At 38.7% G+C, this 21,376-nt stretch overlaps 1 protein-coding gene across 3 annotated transcripts; it reads right to left on the bottom strand.

Moving 5' to 3' along the window:
• Positions 1-404: 404 nt before the first annotated feature.
• kcnip1b (Kv channel interacting protein 1 b) lies at positions 405-19,916 on the bottom strand. 3 transcript variants are annotated; one of them, XM_058411024.1, is made up of 8 exons: positions 19,266-19,916; positions 4,810-4,934; positions 3,741-3,810; positions 2,778-2,848; positions 2,581-2,688; positions 2,309-2,413; positions 2,151-2,213; positions 405-1,491 (listed from the first exon to the last, which is right to left on the bottom strand). In XM_058411024.1, exons 1-8 carry the CDS (start codon positions 19,351-19,353, stop codon positions 1,444-1,446), a joined length of 678 nt encoding a protein of 225 aa, XP_058267007.1. In that variant the 5' UTR covers positions 19,354-19,916; the 3' UTR covers positions 405-1,443. The 3 variants fall into 3 exon arrangements, with proteins under 3 accessions (XP_058267007.1, XP_058267008.1, XP_058267010.1); XM_058411025.1 differs by lacking the exon at positions 19,266-19,916 and adding an exon at positions 8,295-9,288; XM_058411027.1 differs by lacking the exon at positions 19,266-19,916 and adding an exon at positions 11,952-12,177 and having other exon boundaries at positions 407-1,491.
• Positions 19,917-21,376: the final 1,460 nt, after the last annotated feature.

The raw sequence follows: 21,376 nt of genomic DNA, 5'->3' as shown, positions 1-21,376 counted from the left end.
TCAGAAGATTCCGTTCATTTTTTCATAATTTTAATTTATATGAAAAATTCTTCTTTTGATTTACGTATGTAATACACAAGCTTTACATTTTCTTTGTATGTAATTCACGACATTAATTATTTTCTTGTAGTAGAACTCCAGTCTAAAAACTACAAATACCATAAACATTACATATTCACCTTCTTTAGCATGTCGCTAGCTTTCCGTAGTTTTTAATACATTTTTTTTTTTACTAATTAGCAAAAGAATTTTATTCTAGCAGCCATGGTCTCCTTTATTAATTATATGAAAAAACAATTTATAAACTAAAACCATTAAGTACTTATTAATGCTTAATAATAATTATTAGGTGATTATTATAATGAATGAACAGAGACACAATTGTAAAGATGTTCACAAATTTTTTAATTCAAATAGTTGAGTAAGAGCATTGTACAGCATTCGAAGCTTCTCTCTCTCTCTCTCTCTCTCTCTCTCTCTCTCTCTCTCCTTCTGTGGCTATTTTCCTTTTTTGTTTAATGTCCATGAATAAGAATACAAATAAAATAATTTAGGGTGCATATTTACTTTGTAGACTAAAAAAATAAATGGAAAAATACTAAGCTGAATTGTCAGAGAGAGAGAGAGAGAGAGAGAGAGAGAGCATGAATGGTATGGAGTCATTGTAAGGACAGACAGACACATAACAGGACAAAGTGACAAACTGAAGACAAACAGGATTAAGCAATAGCATAAATACACCGCAAGGCAAGACATCCAAACATTTTCTTCCATCTGTAATAAATAAAACATTCAACCATTTAATGCATAAATCAACATGTCAGGCTTGTATATTATATTACATCAGCCAATATTCAAGTAACTGAAGATTAAAACATGCAAATCTCTCAGCAAACAGTAAGTCACTGTGTTTTAGATGCAGTTCAGTTCTTTCACAGGTAGATGGAGTCCTCGAGTTACAGCTCCATAATCCTGAATGTAGCAGTTGGCAGAGTATAAAGTGAGAAGCAGCACTAGGAGACATCTGAGCATTTAAAAAAAGAAACGTTCCACTAAGTCTGAAATGGTCACTTTGTTAGCATATGGCTAAGTTGTAGAGCGGCAGAGAGAAGTAAGGGTTCGTATGCTTCCAATCCTTCTCTTTCTGAGGGAAGCAGGGAGTCCATGGTGTCTGTCTGATCATTAGCCTTCATTCAGGATTGGATACAGTACATAATCTTAAGAGGCTGCTCGCTGTGATGGTGTTCACTTGCAGATAATTAGTTTGCATTGCGAGCGAGAGTGTTGATCCTTACACATAAGCTATGCTCACATGTAAACATTTTAGAAAGCTGTGCATATACTAAAATCATTTATATTCCTCCATCTCCATGTCTTTCTCTTTCGCCCATACACACACTCTCTCTCCTGCACGCTCTGTGCTTGTGTGTTTTTTTTTTTTTTTTACATAACATTTTCGAAGAGCTGCAGGGATCTCATCATGGTTTCATCCTGAATGGAAACAAAAAATAAATAAATGAAATGTATCAAACTATTTCAAACACCACCATTCACAACCAAATGTCACCTTTCACCATCATATACCATTATTCACCTCCATTTACTATCAAACACCACCATACACTATCAAACAACACAATTCACCACCAAACACCACCATACACTGTCAAACACCATTATTCATCACCAAACACCACCATACACTGTCAAACACCATTATTCACCACCAAACACTGCCATACACTAACAAACACCATCATTGACCACCAAACACCACCATTCACCACCATACACAATCATACACCACCATTCACTATCATACACCACCATTTACCATCAAACATCAACATTCACCACCAAACGCCACCATTCACCACCAGACACGATCATATACTATGAAACACCACTATTCACCACCAAACATTAACATTTCACCATCAAACACCACTATTCACCATCAAGCACCATCATTCACCATCAAACACCCATTTTAACCAGTGTAATGTGTTTAGCTTCATAAAATCCAATAAATGAACATAGATGGTGGAGAACACTGTTGAAGCTTTACAGCAAGGTTTGGTGGTGTTTGACGGAGAGTATTTAATCACTGTGCTCTGGGCTTCAACATGCTGGAGAGGACTGGTACCTACTTCTTGGCATGCCAGAACAAACTCTTCCAATGTTACAACACCATCTTTGTTCTTGTCCATTTTCTGTGAAATCAGAAAGTAACAGTATTCAGGCAACTACTAGTTTTTATTTTGTAGTATTTATTACACTATCATCATCCTGATTGTTTAACACAGACCTGGAAGAAAGCATCCACGTGCTGCTTGGGAGCGTCTCCTTTTAGAGCAGGATACGTGTACTTCCCCATCATATCGTAAATGGCCTGTACAATCTCTGTCATCTCCTGATTCAAAAGCAGGGAAAGATATGTCACATTCTAATCACTGCTCAGTTTTGACATTATCTAGCTGTTTTGTTAACTGCAAACATGGTAGTCTGAAATTTGGTTCATCAATTTTGTTATACAAATAATTTAATAATTTTCACAAATCATGGAACTTTGTCACACACTTCTTTGTTGATGAACCCATCTCGATTGATATCATACAGATGAAAAGTCCACTCCAGTTTCTCTTGTACTGATCCCCTCAGGAGAATGGACAGACCCATCACAAAATCCTATCACAGACCATATATCATAGTTTAAATCATTGACAAATTTCATAAACGTAAATATAAAGAAGTGATCTGGCAGCGTGTCTTTCTACCTCAAACTTTATGGAGCCATTATTCATTGTGTCAAACGCATTAAACAGGTAGTGCGCATATGTGGAGGCATCTGAAATCAAGGAACAGATGATGGGAATCTTGAGGTATTAACTAACTTTACGAAATCTGAGCAGTAACTTAATAAATAGCAAATGTAACATACCAAAAGTTAAAAATATAGGATTAGCTTAGTTTTAATAAACAGAGGATATAGCAGGAAATCTTTGCATCTGCAAAGACTCCTGTCTTACTTGTATGATTTGTTAACATGCTGCTTATCAAGCATGCTAACATATCTGTTGGTATGATGAAAAGGAAGCATGAGTAAAGCTTTGAAAACACATGCTAGGCAGGCTGGAAATATAGTCACCTTGCATGTATAATAATAAATGTTTTTTATTGTTTGTTCTTTTATGTAGATATATATCAAATTAAAGACAGTATCAATATTTACCTCAGAAAAGCAACAGTTAACTAATCGATATAAATAGGGACATTGACATTTACCTCTGAAAAAGTCTATATTTTCCTCAGGAACATCATCATTTCCCTCAGAAACAACATTTCTCTCAGGAACATCAATGTGTACCTCAGGAAATTCAACATTTACCTCAGAAAAATAATAAGTTACCTCAGGAAACATCAACTTTTACCTTAAAAAGTGCGACTTTAACCTAAAAAATGTCAACATTCACTTTTGCTTAAAAACATATCCATGATGTCTCCTGTAGCTACACTTAGCATCAACTACTAACCAGTATTTCAAGCGCAATAAATGGAAGCACTATACACAAACGTCTACTTCTAAAGTGATAAATATTACAAAAGTGTCTAATTCATATGTAATCCTCTTGTAAACACCATTCCAAACTAATTTAATAGATTTTTCTCAATGTCTGTGACTTGTTACAATCGTTTCTCACACGGATTTAAACACAAGGAGTGAAGAGAGAAGAGAGTACCTCCATGAGGGAAGAACTGAGCGTAGATGTGCTTAAACGTCTCCTCATTCACTACTCCACTCGGACACTCCTGAGAAAACACAATGGAAGAATAGATGCGTTTTCTTCCCACGTGTGTTGGCAAACGTGTGTTTGTGTGGGTGTGTGCATTATAGCATGTAATTTCCTGCCGTTATGACATATGGCTCCTCAAGTGTCTTACTGCAGGCTGCTGCAAGCAGATTAGCAACATGAGCGATGAGAATCACTGTTTATTTACCAGAGAAAAAACAGACTCACAGCTTTTCCTGGCAATATGACATGAAAGGTTCTTGATAAATAGCTTAACAGAAAGCTAACAGAATTTCTTAAAGACTAAATCATAAACTCCTTTGTTCGCTAAGATCAACTTGATGTTATCTAGTTGACTATTTGGATAAGTTATTGCTAACTAACTTTTTTTTTCAATTCATTGTCTGTACCACTTATCCAATCTATTCTCGGGTCACAGGGAGCCTGTGCCTATCTCAGGTGTCATCGGGCATCAAGGCAGGCTACACCCTGGACAGAGTGCCAACCCATCGCAGGGCACACACACACACTCATTCACTCACTACGGGCAATTTAGAGACTCCAATCAGCCTAGTAGCATGTCTTTGGACTTTTGGAGGAAACCGGAGCACCCGGAGAAAATGCAAACTTCACACACAGTGAGCAAGACTCAAACCCAGGACACTGGAGGTGTGAGACAAACATGTTAACCACTAAGCCACCATGTCACCCTAACTAACTTGTACATTTTAAATCACCTTCAGAGAAACCTGACTGCGTTCCATACAGTATAGAAACCAGAAGTTCTTTTTTTATGTCATAGGATATGATGGCAGATAAACACTGCATAGGTTTATATACAAAGCATCAAATTGCCAAGAATACTGATTTGTTGTCAAAAGTGGAATGCTGATAAACATTATTACTATGGCAATAATAGGAATGCCCACTGATAACTTGTGATAATGTGTTCACTAATCACTTTTAATTGTGTGAAAGAAAGGGGCACTGAGCAGTGTGTTTTTAAATCCTCGCATACGTTTTTAAATCCTCGGTAGAGGACTTGCAACTCCTGCTTGGTGAAATTCGTTTGCGCCTCCAGCTGATCAAGTCCCTCAGGCCGATGACACACCATTGTCATCTCCAGCTCATCATCCACTTTATCTACAGTGAGAGAGAGGGAGAGAGAGAGAGAGAGAGAGAGAGAGAGAGAGAGAGGGAGAGAGAGATTTAAATGATAGTGGTGAGTGCAGAGTCCATTTAAACCTTAGCATTTTCATATTAGCATGTGATCTGTACTGTGGGCACTATCTGATTACTGATCTGAATAATGAGTGAAACGATTTGCTCCTCGCATTTACACTGTGCAGGAATCTTGCAGTCTGTGTTCTGTATTCACAGAGATCACAGCTCCTGATTCCTAAACCTACTTATACATACGTGAGGTTCTCAGATGTCAGCATGGTGCGGATGATGGATCCTTAATGATAGCTCATGGAGTTTCATCATAAAAACAGCACACAGCTCACAAAGCAAGAACTGCAAGATTATTCACACACACACACACACACAGAATGGTGACACACCATTCCAACACACACACACCAGGCCCTGCAAACTCTTCACGTTGATGCTCCCTTCTTGTACGTGTGTGATGGAAGTCAGGAATCAGAGATTCATGTTGGAAATTAAAGCCTGCTTGATCTGCGTCCATTACAGCTCTGCCTGAGCACCTATTCAACACGGCAGAGTCTAATTAACACTGACTCACTGCTCACTCAATAAGACACTTCATTAAGAGCTCTCTCTGGTTGCTAATCACTAGCTTTTAATGTCTCTTCCTGTTTGCGTCCTTCGCTTTTTCCCCCTGGCTCATCCCGATTCCTGACTGTTAGCGCAGGAAGTGATGCTCTTTCAACTAAATTCATAGTCAGAGGTTGACCTTGAACAACCAGCATACAGATACAGCAGTTAATTAACACTCAGCACACACGTCACTGTGGAGAAATACATAAATTACTAGCTGCACTCTCGTTGCAGTCTCTCTGTTAATTAAAAAATCTTAAACGTTATTCCACAGAGCTGTCAAATTGTGATTGGTTCATTCATTTTCTATAACAGCGAGTTTAATGTTTAATAATGAATGCATTCATTCATTCATGTGTTATTGTTTCTATAGTAACAGCTGCACATGAAAGAATAAAAAACCTATCATCAACCTATCATACCTTTTTTGATGGAATTTTTGTTTTTATTTAACATTAAGGGAATGAGTCTCTAGTGTCAGTGCTGAAACATGATATTTAACTTGTTTTTTTTATTAACTGCAAAAGAGAGAAAAAACCATAAGGAATGAGGGAATGAGAGTTTACAGCTGCTATAACGCAAGAGAACACGTAAGATACATTTTATAATAAATATATCTGAATTTGGAAAAAGGAGGAATAAAACCGGAAAATAATCAACACCACTGCATCACTGATTATTTTACTAGCTAGCTAATCAACATGAAACGACTCTTTATTTATAAAGAGAAGAATTCCTTCAGACCCAAGAGCTGAAATTTACAGCAAGGATGAAAATCTGTTCTGATACAGCGGAATACAGATTAAAAGAGATTAGAATAGAAAATTGCCGTGCCACTTTTCCCCATATTTATTCAATTAGTTTTCTTTTTATAATGTAATGATCTTCTAAGTGCTGAACTCTTTAACCCCACCCTATAGACTTTATGTCAATAAGATTCCATCTTTACATTTTATATCCTAAGTGATAAAGTGGCCCCAGAAAACCAATCAGTGTGTCAGCTGGGGTGGATAAGATGGAGTCTTTATTTATTTCTTCAAGTCCTACATTAAGTCCCGGCTTCCCACATGGCTCTGTTGTTTTCCTTTCTCTCCACCCTCATTTCTAATCCCTCCATCTGCATCTCTCCGCTTCCGTTACCATAGAGATGCCTCAGCCGCCCTCAGCATCCAGTCAGTAAATAATAATCGCATACAACAGCTGGGAATCAGACGCAGACGTCGTTAATGAGGAACGGCACCGCGCATTGCTCCTCCTCGTGATCCTTTCCACATCAGCGCTTGCTCTTCTTGTCACGTCCCTCTGATGTGCAGTTGTTATTCCCATCGGGAGATCAGCATCTCGACGGGTTGATTATCTCAGATTCACCATTAGCTAATTATTGTGGAATTCATTTCTCTGTGTGGTTTTATCAATTATAAATGATGCCAGCAAAAGATATCATAAATCATCACTGATTAGCTCCGCCCAGAACACACCCACCAATTATTTCCATTATATTTCAATATCCGAAGTCAAGTTCAATTCTATCGCTTCTTTTCATTAGCACATGCAGGGAACTGGGAAAAGGTGCTAGAAAAATGTACGAGATGAAAGAGAAGTGAGGATGGAAGTGAGAATCAGGTTCAGCTGTCAGATCTGTGCGAAGAACAACATGGATGTTCCTTCAGTTCTTGCGGAAACCTGAGCTCTTTATAAATGATATAAGTCATTTCATTTCTATTTATTTAAATCATTTGCTTGATATTAATGGACCAGCCTGTGGTGCAGACAGCTGATATGGAGAATTGATCTTAATGCATTTGTTTTAATATGTTATCGTTTCTATAGCAACAGCTCATTCAACTGGTAACCACTTGACATTAATATGGTGAAGGAGGTATTAATGTATGATGTGGGGAAGGAGTCTCCAGTGTCAGCGCTGTGTATCTGTCAGAGGTGAAGCTGTAAAGTCCCACTTCTTCAGGACAGAGGAGTTTATGTAAACATAAGTGGAATAAAACATTTCACATGTCACACAAATCAACCTTATAATACATTCCTTACTTGGCTCCACACACATTCTAAGCTTGGATTTAAACATTACTGACCATGACTTTAACAGGACCACAGTGAGGACATGTCTGTTCTCTTAAGCTGTCTTAGCATGGGGTCAATATTCAGTTCCATTAAACTGCTCCATTCCTTTCTGAAAACCTGAGCAGTATACACTCTCTCTATTTCTCTCTCTCTCTCTCTCTCTCTTTCTGCTAGAGAGAGTGTTCACCCTCTAATCAGGTCTATATCTGGTTTAAATCGGGTTTAGCTGCGATTTGATGAATCAAAACATCAGTTTGTAATTAACATCTTTAACACTTGCAGGTGTGTGTGTGTGTGTGTGTGTGTCTGTGTGTTGTGTTTGTTCCACGCTCTTCATCCACACTTGTTATTAACTCTCCCCTCCTCAGAAACCCATCACCATGACAACCATGGCACCGAGCATGTGGACGTTAAGAGTGCCAGAGAGTGAGTGGTGTTAAACCGTCCACTCACGTACACACACACACATTCTCACACACTCACACGCTTAAGATGGAGTGGTGATGAGTGTATGCGGTTCCATAAAATGAATATTCTCTCTCTCTTTATCTCTCTTTCTCGCTCAGTCCTTAACATTCTCTGTTCAGTCATGCGCTATTTGTTATTCCAGTCTATGCCGTGTGTGTGTGTGTGTGGTACCTCTGCTGGTCTGTCTCTGTTTGGTCTGCATGGTCAGCATGCCCACCACTGCTCCCATGTTGGCGCCGTCCTCAAAAATAATCCACTGTGCACTCTCTCTCTCTCTCTCACTCTCTCTCTCTCTCTCTCTGTATGTGTATAGCTGTCTCGTTCTTTCTTTCGCTCTGTCTTTCTCTGTATGCGTCTCTCTCTCTCTCTCTCTCTCTCTCTTGTGAATGAATGAGAGGTGACAAATTTTCTTCTCCTGAAGAACCCAGACGGGTTACACGCTCCACCCACACATCCCTCCTCCCTCGTTTCCCTGCTCCCTCTCTCTCTCTCACCCTTCTTCTTCACTCTCCTCTTGTCTAACTCTCATTCCTCTTCCCCTATATCCTTCCTCTCACTTCTTCCCCTTTATCCTCCCCTCTCTCTTTACTCCTTCCCCGATTTCTTTCTTTTTTCTCTGTCTTCTTCCCTCAATTTCTCTTTCCCTTTCCCACATTATTCATCCTTTCTATCCCTTTCTCTCTCTGTCTTCTCCCTGTCTTCTCATCTCTTTTCCTTTCCCTATGTTCTCTCTCTCTTTTGGGAATGTTGGTAACCATTGCTGCATTGGCTCTGACTTATGGTGTGTGTTTGTGTGCGTTTGTGTGTGTGTATTTGTGTGTGTATCATGGTGTCAAAATCAAAATGCACACACACACACACACACACACATACACACACACAGAATGGTGACTCATGCTGTTGACTGCTGTGTCTCACAATTTTTATCCTCGTTACGAAAGTGTGTGTGTGTGTGTGTGTGTGTGTGCACCTTAAACCTTCCAAGTGTCTCTGCATTGTTTATAGAGAGACATACAGAGAGACAGAGAGCTGTAGAAACTGGAAAAAGGTGAGAGAAAAATAGAAGTAAAGAAGAAAGTGAAAAAAGAAAGAAAGTGAGAGAGACAGAGTGAGAAAGAGAGAGAAACAGTTAGAGACTGCGAGAAAGCAAAATAAAGAGTGAGAGAAAGGAAGTGAGAATGAGGGAAAGAGATTAATTTCTTAATTAATTAGCTAGCTAGTTAAGCTAAATTAAAAATTAAGAGATTTATATGTAACATTATCACAATGTTAGCTGTTTGATATATTATAAACTTTAGACACCACTATTAGTAGCTGTTTAGCATTAGCATTGTTTACACAGACTATTTCAACAAATTTAATGTTTGAGTTAATTATATTGTTATTATTATTATTATTATTATTATTACTTGTTTTACTTTAACAATGCTACACAGATAAAAGCTGTTGAGTTTGTTGTGATATAGCCTTTTAGCATTTGTTTTTTTTTTGTCATGTTAGCTCATAGCTGTGAGGTTGTATTCCGTCTAAGCTTGAGTGCACATGGTGTAGATTAAGTATCTGCACTGGAATAACTGGAGTTTTCGTTTCTTTACTCGTGTTGCGTAAGATGGAGACAAGACAATATGTTTCCTTTGGCGAACTCACACAGCCACGAACCCCGAAGCTTTCACTCAACATTTCAAACCATCTTCCTGTCTGGATGCCCAGAAACTCGTAACGCTTTTGGCTCGATCCCCGAATTCACATCTACCTCTTCATCTCTCTGCTCGACTCCTGACTCACTGCTCAGCATTAACGCTGCCAGCTTCCTTCCTCTTCCTTTTCCTCCCCCTCATCCTCTTCTTCCTCCTCCGCTCTCTAACTCTTTTTTTTTTCCTTCCAATATTTTATTTGCTTATCATCTACTTGCAGCAGCATCCCTCCTCCTCCCCCTCCTCCTCCTCTCACTCTCTCTATCTAGTCTCTTTTCATTAAAAAGCAGCTCGGGGCCAGTCGCAAGCTTAATACTTTTGGAGGAGGCAGTTATGAGATGTGTTTATTAAACCATGGAGAAGAGAAAAGGACGGAGCCTGGAGCACCACATGCTAGTTAAAAAAAACTGTTTAGTTGCATGACTGAACTCAAGAAGAGTTTCTCAGATATTTGTCCAGTTAGCTTATGTTAGCCTGAGAGGTCCATTTGGGATAGTGAGAGCTACCAATGTTCACTCGCATTTTTCTTTCTTTTCTTTCTTTTTCTTTTTCTTAAAGGAACATCACAGTTATTCTGCCAAGTGGAAGATTTAAAATCTTTCTAAAGGTTCTAAACTCCCTTTTGTGGTACAAATTATTGATTATGTTATTTATTAGTTTATTTTTCTGTGCTTCTGTCCTTTCTCTCATTTTCCTCCAAGACGTGTTGAATCTAGCCGACTGCATTATTTCAACCAGCGTCACAGAGCAGCATAACACATTCAGGGAAAAGCGTGTGCTATCTACCCTCTTCCACATCCATGAGCTCATAAGATATCCATGTCTCACTGTGATTAACAGGAGAGACAGAGTTAAGCCCCACCCCCCAGGCAACACGGCCAGGCTTGCTCTCATGGACACAGGCGACGAATTTCAATTCATTTTTTTCATCACTAACATGATCACAAATGTGATCAGAAATATGTCAATTACAGATATAAATTTGAAAGGTATAATTTTTTCTGTAATGTGTGAGTCAAAGGTGACAGTGGTGAGGAAAACCTTCCTGAGAGGATATGAGAAAGAAACCTGGAGAGGAACCAGACTGAAAGTAAACCTCATCTTCATCTGGGTGACACCAGTGAGTGGGATTATAGATCATTATAAACACCAGAGACTGGAATTAAAATCATTATAAACATGAGGGAGTGGGATTATAAATTATTATAAACACCAGAGAGTGGGATTATAAATTATTATAAACACCACAGAGTGGAATTATAGATCATTATAAACACCACAGAGTGGGATTATAAATCATTATAAACACCAGAGTGTGGGAATATAAATCATTATAAACACCAGAGTGTGGGATTAAAAATCATTATAAACACCAGAGAGTGGGATTAAAAATCATTATAAACACCAGAGAGTGGGATTATAAATCATTATAAACACCAGAGAGTGGGATTAAAAATCATTATAAAAACCAGAGAGTGGGATTATACATCATTATAAACACCAGAGACTGGAATTATAAATCATTATAAACAGCAGAGTGGGATTATAAATCATTATAAACACGAGAGATCTTTCAGATCTGTGGACTATATGAGCAGGAAGTGCAGTCGTTCCACCAGAAGGTTCATTCATTCTAGTTATATGACGCAGTCTGTCTTGCTGAAGTTATGAAGAACTGATCACTGATGGAGATGAAACCAATGGTATTAGCCGCAGTCCAAAATCTTCCCCATCGTCTCTAACAGCAAGCTCATGAGTCTCTAGGCTCCATCATGGAGGCCATCTTCAGCAGCAGCCAGAAACCTTCAGCTGATGAGCCTCCAACCAGAAGCAGGGCATCAGGATGATCAGTCAGGAACCCTCCATCTCCATCTCCATCACTCAGGAGCCTTAACTCACTCTTTTTAAATAATATTTGGAGAAGGGACTGGTCAAAGTTTTTTTTGTTAAATATCAACTCAAATCTGTGTCATGAGTCGAAAGTGGAAAGTAAACAGAAGCAGTTTGTCATATTTTTAGAAACTATAAATAAGTAAAAAGGTAACTGTTGTCGCAACTCGGTCATGTCACTCACATATGTGAACATTTCGATGCCGCTGGACAGAAAAGTACACTGGAGGTCGGAGTTTCTTACCTGACCTGCAGTGAGAGCGGGTCACCTGAGCACTCTGCATAGAGAAGGTCCCAAACATCATCCCCATCTCCACCTGATACACCAGCAGACTACACTCAGAGTCCCAGAATCGCACACGCTGATGGAGCTGTGATTCTACTGCTGCCTTCTCTCTCTCTCTCTCTACCTTCCTCCCACTCTTCCCTCTCTCTCTCTCTCTGACCTGTTTCTGACTGTGTTCATCATAACTGTCTTCCTTGAACTCATCACAAATCTCTCTCTCTCTCTCTCTCTCTCTCACTCGCTTGCCCTCCCTCGCAGTGCCTCGTTTTTCTTTTATCTTCCACTCTTCTCCACCTCTGCCTCTTCTTTTATCCGTCGTTTATATAATCACTTCTCAAAACCTACTCTTTCCACTTTTTTTTCTAACCACAGGAAAAATTTGTCCAAAGAAATATAAAGCAATAATAATCCGAGTCGATTTCTGTTTACATTTCGGTTTAACGCTTTCGGACGTTACCCACAGCTACCTGCTGATGGAGGGAATGAAGCAGAATGATTTAACCCTCACTCATTCGTTCCTGAAGCGAGCGATGCAGCGGCGCTTTTAATGTTTTAATCTGTGCAGGTCAAATTTTCACATTTTTTTAATTCACATAATACAACATGCAGTGTTTTTTTTCCTCTGTGACATAAAAATAGAATTAATATACACAGGAATTTGGTTTGATACAGGCCGGAAAGTTGAAATACAAAAATCTAATCTTGCATTAAACATTAAAGCTGCGTTCCTAATCGTGTTTGTCATCTTGTAGATCAAATACTGGCTGTTTTGAGTCTCAACTGTGTTGTATAGCTGCATTGAATTCTGGGAATTAGAGTCCAGCTAGTGCCATGACATCACCGCTACTCCACTTCATCTACACTGGAATACACAGAGTTCGATATTAACACATTTTATCTTCCTTTAAAGGAGCAAGTCAAATCCAAACATTTACCCTCTTGATCCAAATGTAGCTAATCAGCTAGTGCTGCAGTTTTCCTTTGCTAATGTAGTGAGTGGAAGTTTAGCACCTCCAGTTTAGCATGCTGTGCGAAATATCTCAGGTCTCAGGTGTTCAGTGTCTGTACCAGTCGTACTGATGTGCTCTGACTCACTGGTGTCTATAAACGCAGGTGTATTCGGAGTGACAGGGATGTGTGTATGGTTTTTTTTGTGTCTGGAGGTTTTAGCACCCTGGCATGAGTCTGTGGAATCAACACATCTGTCCTGTAAAAAATGATTTTATTTAAAAAGCTCATACTCATAAAACTCTCCTCAACTTTTATTCCTGTACTGATTTAATATAGCTGCACACAATTCTGTACATTTTAGAGATGAATGCAGGAATATTGAGGTGTTAGAATTAGCATTATGCTGCTTAGTGTTCAGACTTAGATGATTTAAACCAGTTTAAGTCGACTCTGCTTTTATCCCCTCTAAACGTAAACGCTTTAAATGAACAAACACGTTTTCCTTTTTGATGTTGCATCATTCATGATTCTAGAGCTGAGCTCAGAAACATAAAGACAGGGAGGTGGGAGTTGTGTGCTCCTCGATGGTAGTTAGTGTTTAATCTGTTTTCTTGGAAAAAACTTTTAAAAAGTTCCTGTCCACTTCGAATTCAGTTCATTGAAAGAGCTCAGAATCAGTGCTGTGCTGCCCTCTGCTGGTCAATCAGCGCCACTGAGGAAAAATAGATTATATTCGATATAAAATATAGATTATATTCGAAGGTGGGTCAAATTAAATTAAATTAAATTAAATTAAATTAAATTAAATTAAATTAAATTAAATTAAATTAAATTAAATTCTTAAAATCTAGAAGAATCCAGAGGCTGGAGAATTAGTGCTGAACAGATTATGTAAGAAAATGATCCTCTTTCATGAGTAAACCTGTGTGCAGAAAACAATGCAAAATTATGAAGGTTTTAACTAAACTCACCTCCATACTTTATTTATTTAATTTCCTACAAATGCAAAAAAAAAAAAACCCAAAACGTGCAAATCTGTAAAACTGTTTTTTTATGTGCTTTTATGCTGGAAAATGACTCTCGAGCTTCTAAGTGCTGATGTTCTGAAATGTAACCAGCAGAGGGCAGCGTTTCCCAACATTTCCAGCTTTCCCTCCTCAATCAATGTTGTAGGTTCTCCCCAATCCTCATATCTACACACTTCAGTTTATTATTTTAACAATTAAGTTCTGATATTGATTTCAGCACCACACTTCTCTGCATGACGTCATGCCTCCCGTTCTCACCTCAGCCAATCAGAACCCATGATATAGGCTTCCTACTACATAACAAAGTTAAGATTTGAGAGAAAGTACACATAATACATGAATTCTTCTTCTTCTTCTTCTTCTTCTTCTTCTTCTTCTTCTTATTGTTATTGTTATTAAATTTAGAAGTCAATTTTTATTTTTTATTTATATCTATTTTTCATTTTTATTAAGCATTTATTTATTAAGAATTTCCTTATTAGAAAGAAAATTATTCATTATTAAATAAATAATTTAAAATAAAAAATATTAAAGTATAAATTATAGTAATATTGCTAATATTTCGGTTAGATTTTCATCATGAAATTCCATTGTTTTTTTTTTTGTTTGTTTGTTTTTTTTTAATTAATTTTTTTTATTGTATTATTATATGTTTTATGTGAATTGATGAATGGAGAGGCAGAGGAATGAATAGCAGGAGGAAACAGATAGAGATGGAAGAGGGGATGAGTGCATGGTGAAAAGATGCAGACGATAAAAATAACCTGGATGAGGAAGAGGATTACATAAAAAGGGAGGAGAAGTGCTTTAAAAATTAAATGAGGGAACACACACAGTCAGTGCCGATCCGATCTAAAATTAGAGAGTGTACATGCGCAAACACACACACACACAAAGACAGAGAGGAAATGAAAGGAATCTATCTATCCAGAGTCATGATCCAGGTTTAAAATCTGTGTGTGTGTGTGTCTGTATGTGTCTGTGTGTGTATGTGTATATCTCTCACCTGAGTCACCCACAACAGAAATAAACGTGCATTTTTTTGTTTTGTTCTCTCTCTCTCTCTCTCTCACTCTGTTAAAGAAGCCTATTACGGAATCGTTGTTAATGATGGGCTGTCCACGGTTACCATAGCAATCTGCGCACGTGCGCTACAAGGAAGCCACAAATCCCAGCACATTTTATAAAACCCCCCCACACAAACAGTGCAGTTACCATCAGCCACCAAACGCCACCTTCCTTCTGCCTCATTTCATCTATTCACATCGCTCTAAAATGCGGAAATTCAACCGCGCCCCTCGTATATTTTATCCGTTTCAAGTTACACTTATTGTTGTGGAAGTTCTTAGACACATAGGAAAGTTGGATCCTGTTCTCACTTATGCTACAGCAGCTATGAACTAAAGTCAAATTCAAAGAAGCTTTATTGTCACTTCAACCATATATCGCTTATGCAGTGAAGTGAAACAACACTCCTCCTGGACCAGAGGTGCAACACAGAACAAAAACAAAGTACAGGTGATGTAGACAAACATAGAGCTAAACTATTACTACAAGGTGCATTCTTTACAAACTAAACATACAGCATAAATGCACAGTTGCTCCATCAACATAAACAAGCTCTTACTATGGAAACGATGGCATATTGTTACAGCTGCACTAAACTAATCAACACATGACGACCAATCACGATGCAGAACTCAGCATCAGACACCTCTGATTAATAAATATCAATACTTCAGGATTCTTCAACAGATTTTAGATCAGTTAATCTGATTTTATAATCCAGAATTAAATCCTCTCACGGTTCTGCTCATAACCTTCATCTTTACTTTACTTTTTTTAAATAAACTTTGAAAAAACGTTTTTGAACAAGAAATAAAGCACATTTTCCTCACAGTATAACCAAATATAAATATTATATTAATGTCTCTCATCAGCCACAGCTCCAGGTGTCAGATGCTTTTTCCTGAGCAGGTCTGAGAGTCGGTGTGAGTGCTGTGTTGCTAATGCTACGTTTACATAACTGATCGCTGATGCCAATTTGGTGCCTTCTACGTCCTCCATCACCACACAGAGAAACTAGTGGTAAGAAGACACAGAGCTGAGAGAGAGAGAGAGAGAGAGGGAGAGAGAGATAGTGAGAGAGTGAGTGAGTAAGAGTGAGAGAGTGAGAGCAAGAGAGTTAGTGAGAGAGAGTTAATGAGAGTGAGAGAGAGAGAGAGAGAGAGAGAGAGAGATAGTGAGAGAGTGATTGAGTAAGAGTGAGAGAGTGAGAAAGTGAGAGCAAGAGAGTTAGTGAGAGAGAGTTAATGAGAGAGAGTGAGAGAGAGAGAGAGATAGTGAGAGTGAGTGAGTGAGAGTGAGAGAGTGAGAGGAAGAGAGTTAGTGAGAGAGAGTTAATGAGAGAGAGTGAGAGAGAGAGAGAGAGATAGTGAGAGTGAGTGAGTGAGAGTGAGTGAGTGAGAGTGAGAGAGCAAGAGAGTTAGTGAGAGAGAGTTAATAAGAGAGTGAGAGAGAGAAAGCGAGAGAGTTAATGAGAGAGAGAGAGAGAGAGAGAGAGAGAGAGAGAGAGAAAGAGAGAGATATTTGCTTTTATTCTCTCAGGATGGGATTTTTGTGATATCTCTCCGTCTGGCAGGTTCCACCCACACACCCGGTGAATCGGTATTTCAACATGGGACGGTGAACACACGGGAGAACAGTGTTGCTAGGCAACTAGGAAATTCAGACACCAAATGTTAACTAGCTACTGACCGAACCTCTGATTTGGATGATTTAGCTAGCTAGCAGCAGACGGCGGCAGCAGGAAACAAAACCATTCTGTCAAGAACGTCGGCATTTTCCTCAGATGTGATGAAGGATTAAGAGAAAAACTGTTAAATCAGCTGCTGTTATGCTTAGCATCCAACGCTAGCATAAAGTCGATGCTGCCAGCTTACCATCGACTCTATATTCTTTCGTCAGACTTTTTATCCATGCAAATTTACAGGAAGTGAAAAAGCAAGTGTGTAAATGAGCTTGTTGTTTTTTTCTATTGTGCTGCCATGGCAACAACCAACAATAATTTTCAAGCTTAACAAAAAAGATTTGATGTAAAAGTTCGTCACACCTGTCACAGGAGACGTTATAAACATGTCTCGCATAACCAGGAGATAATTACTCACCCTGTAATTATATAGTCAGCTTTAATTATCAGATCTGTGTTTAAGAAATAAACTAGCGTGTGTGTGAGCGCGTCATGCGCCGGTAGCAAAGCTGTTATTATCCTGACAAGGACGACATTTAATATATTCTGGACGAGAGACAGAGGAAGAAGTCTATGGATTATTCTGGAATCTACGTCGTATATTTTTTAAAACATGTATTATTATGAGAAACCGGACACTTCAGACCAAAGCGAAGACCTTCTTTCACCTTAACGTTTCAGCATTATTAGCGCTGACTCAGCTGACCAAGCCCCATTTGTCCCGAAACATCAAACCTTCTTGTCCTACGCAGCGGTTTCTATATTTACTCCATAAAATCATATATTATATATCAGAGGTATGCAGAAGTCTTGCATAAGTATTCACCCCCCTTAAAACCTGAAAGTGAAATGGATTTAATTGGAGTTATGCCGTATGTCAGAAATCCACACCAAATATATATATATATATATATATATATATATATATATATATATATAGAGAGAGAGAGAGAGAGAGAGAGAGAGAGAGAGAGAGAGAGAGAGAGAAAGAGAGCGAGAGAGAGAGAGAAAAACTTTGAGTTGAACTTTGTGTTAATAAAGGGTCACATTATCTGAATAGAGATACACTGGTTGCTACTGGAGAACCTACCAAAACAATCATAAAACCAAACAAGTCCAGGGCAAAGATCCGGAAAACTGTCATTCAGAGATAGGTTGTTAATTAAAAAACCCTCCCCTAAACATCAGTTAAATCTACGATCAACACCTGAAAGTGTAGAGGAGGCTAAAAGTCCACTAAAAGTCACCTGGAAAAGAAGGGAATAGAAGTGAAACTAGAGTAATGTTGCTACCACCACCAGGCTTCAGTGTAGCAGAAAAACAGTCTAACACCTAGGCACTGTTGAATTCTGGATCCGATTTGTTTGTGTGGGGTTTAGTGTGAATATGTGAACGTATGTGGTGCCAGCACAACAACAACACTTGTGTTTTTCTCAGGAAATAATTTTGCAAATTAGTCTCATTCTAACATAAACAATTCCTTAAATAAAGGTTAAATAAAGTGATCTGTACAAAGAACTGAAGCTCTGACCTTTAAAGAATCCACATTCGCAGAAAATGGCACTAGAATTGTTCAACGAATTTGTGTAGATGTTATTTCTACACTTATAGAGTGTGTAACACGACTAATTTACAGCACACTAGGTGACATGCTCCGGGTTCAAAACTTTTTTTTTAAACTTGTTTCTCACTGACAGTCTGAGATGATGTTCCTCAATTAATTCCTTATTAATCCTGGAGTTTGACTTAGCTCTGCTCTCGCTCTACCTTTGGGACAACAATCATGATGATGATGATGATGGTCGCTTCTGGTTGCTGTCAGAACACACTTTGGCGCGTCAGTGAAAGTGTGAGAAACTTCTGCATGCTGAGCAACGAACCAATGCATTATTCAGTTCTGCTGCGGTGCAGATAACACACACACACACACACACAGATAATATATTTTCACCTCACTGCTGTTGGTGTTGATTCATTTTCTGTAGCAGCAGCAGCTCTGAGAGCTTCATATTAACACTCTGTTTCTAACAGTCTGTTTCTTATCATTTCCATAGCAACAACTCAGAGTAAAAATGAATGTAATCGCTCATGCATTCATGTTTATGCATCTTTGCAGTTTCTGGGATTCATTTTTTCTTATTCACCTGAAGAGAGACAATAAATAGGCTGGAGGGACAAGCATTAATAGCTGCTATAACGGAACAGATGTTAGGGACTGACTCGTTTCTAAATGTAACTCTAAACGGATAAAAAGTACAACTCGTGTTGTAATGAGGAACACAGCGTGTTAGGATGATGGAGTGATAACCGTAACTCCGCTTCATCACACCAGCCTGACCTTGATGATTTTACTACAATATGATACACTGACTGCTTTATTTCTCACCTGATGAACAAACAGGAAGTAAACAAAGTGTGGGAAATGTGTCAGAAAATAACATCAACACATTACAGTAAAGGCTTCCACTACAAATAAACACACCCTTTCTGTAGATTTACTATGCAAATGAGATGCTGAGATGTTCATAGTTCCTCGTGTCTTACCTTTTGCTAGAGTCCCTGAGACGAGTCTATGGAAGGACTGGAAGAGCTTCACGACCCCCTGTCTGCAGCGGCTGGTACATCCGGCCATGGTGAGGCAGGAGGCAAGGATAGTGTGTGTGTGTGTGTGCGAGACGTCACGGATGAGTGGAAGCTACAAGCTGCAGAAATTTCCCGTGATAGAAGTGAAACCAGGCTGCAGGATTTTGTCCCACAGTGCGATCAATACAATATTTTTAGAAAAAACAAAACTAAACAAAACAAAAAACTAATAATGTCTGTCAATTATTGTGACCAGTCTGTCTTCCATAAAGTCCGTGCCGATGCACCAGTGATGTCCAAATGCACTCTAAACACTCTCTCTCTCTCCCTCACACACACACACACACACACGATTAAACAGCCCCCAAGCTGCCCGTCATTGTCTTCAGCGTGTTGGAAAGTTGCAGCAGAAGAAGTTGCTCTCTGATGAAACAGGTGATGGATTATAAAACGGATGAAATTAAAAGGTGTTCACACACACACGCACACACACACACACACACACACACACCGTACACTGCGCTCCCACTGAGCATCCGCTTCACCTTTTGTTTTTTGTTTTTTAGATGTGTGTTTGTCGTCCTGCTGCAGAGACGCTGCGCTGCTGTAAGATCCTGCAGCACTGATGAACACTCGCAGACTAAACAGTCACACTCCCTCATTCCCTCCCTCTTATTCCCTCCTCTCTCTCTCTCTCTCTCTCTCTCTCTCTCTCTCTCTTCGTTTCATTTACATTCAGTATTTAATTGCATGACTAAATGACTAATTTCCCTTTCCTTCCCTCTATCCCTTCCTCTGGATTTCTGTCTTTCTTTTTTTTTTTATCTTTTTATCCTCTTTTCTCTTTTGCACTTTCCTTCCTTTTTTCTCTCTCTATTTATCACTCTCTGTCTCTATATCTCTCTTTTATTTTTCTTCACCTTTTCTGTCTTTATTTGTCTCTCTCTCTCTCTCTCTCTCTCTCTCTCTATATATATATATATGTTTCTTTTTCTTCTTTCTGTCCATCCATTCCTCTCTTGTTTGCTGTTATCCTTTTTTTTCAGTTTTTGCCATCTTTATCTTTAACTCTAGTTTTTCTCTCTGTTTGTGATTCCATCTCAAAGATTCTATCTATCTATCTATCTATCTATCTATCTATCTATCTATCTATCTATCTATCTATCTATCTATCTATCTATCTATCTATCTATCTATCTATCTATCTATCTATCTATCCATCCTTTTTCCTCTTCTTCCCCCCTCCTCTCACTGTCAAAATTCATTTCAATCATATTCAAGCTTTACTTTTTCCACCTTTCTGTTCTCTAGTTCTCCCTTAGTATCGCTCTCTCTCTCTCTCTCTCTCTCTCTCTCTCCTTCCTCTCAGCTCACTTCTTTCTCTCTGTTCTGCTTGTCAAGCTCCAGATAACGTGTAATGAAATGTGTGTGATGTACACAGATGAGATGTGACAAGGCTGCCGCAGACAGAGTGATGCGCTCGGGAAGAGATGGAGATAAACGCAAGATGAGTTCCTGGAGGTTAAAGAGAGAGGAGTTGTGTGTTTGGGTCATGATGGAAGAGAAATAGAGATGCTTTTGAGAGAAAGATTGTATTAATGAACTTCAGAAAAAACGATCTTAAACAAAACTCTTGTCTTCTTAAGCAGTGTCTGAAGTGCTTCCAGACATCGTGTAACCTTCAACAGAATTCTGTGGAAAACCTGCTCTGTTCTTATTTTACCCCAAAGCCCTTTTCCTTCAAACAATTTCTCAACTAAGTTTCATCAAAAGTCTCAGCTTTTGGTTTATTCGATCCAAAAATCCTGATTCTTTTTAACCCGAATTCAGCTCCTCAGCTACAACTTCCATCTATTTGGAATTTACCCAGATGTCTGTTCTTTAACCAGAACCTCATCCTCTGGAACAAAGTCTCATCTTTTCAAAGCTAAGTTCTTCCTCTCAACTCATTTTAACATGAAATCCGTTTCTTTTCACCTCAGATTCTCCTTCATCTCAGAATATATATTAATCCATAATTGAATCAGAACTCGGAGTTCTTCTGCTGAATTACTTGAAGCTTCAAATTTGAT

Source organism: Hemibagrus wyckioides, linkage group LG16 (assembly GCF_019097595.1).
Source record: "Hemibagrus wyckioides isolate EC202008001 linkage group LG16, SWU_Hwy_1.0, whole genome shotgun sequence".
In the NCBI taxonomy this organism is placed as follows: domain Eukaryota; kingdom Metazoa; phylum Chordata; class Actinopteri; order Siluriformes; family Bagridae; genus Hemibagrus; species Hemibagrus wyckioides.
This window is presented reverse-complemented; position numbering and strand designations above follow the sequence as displayed.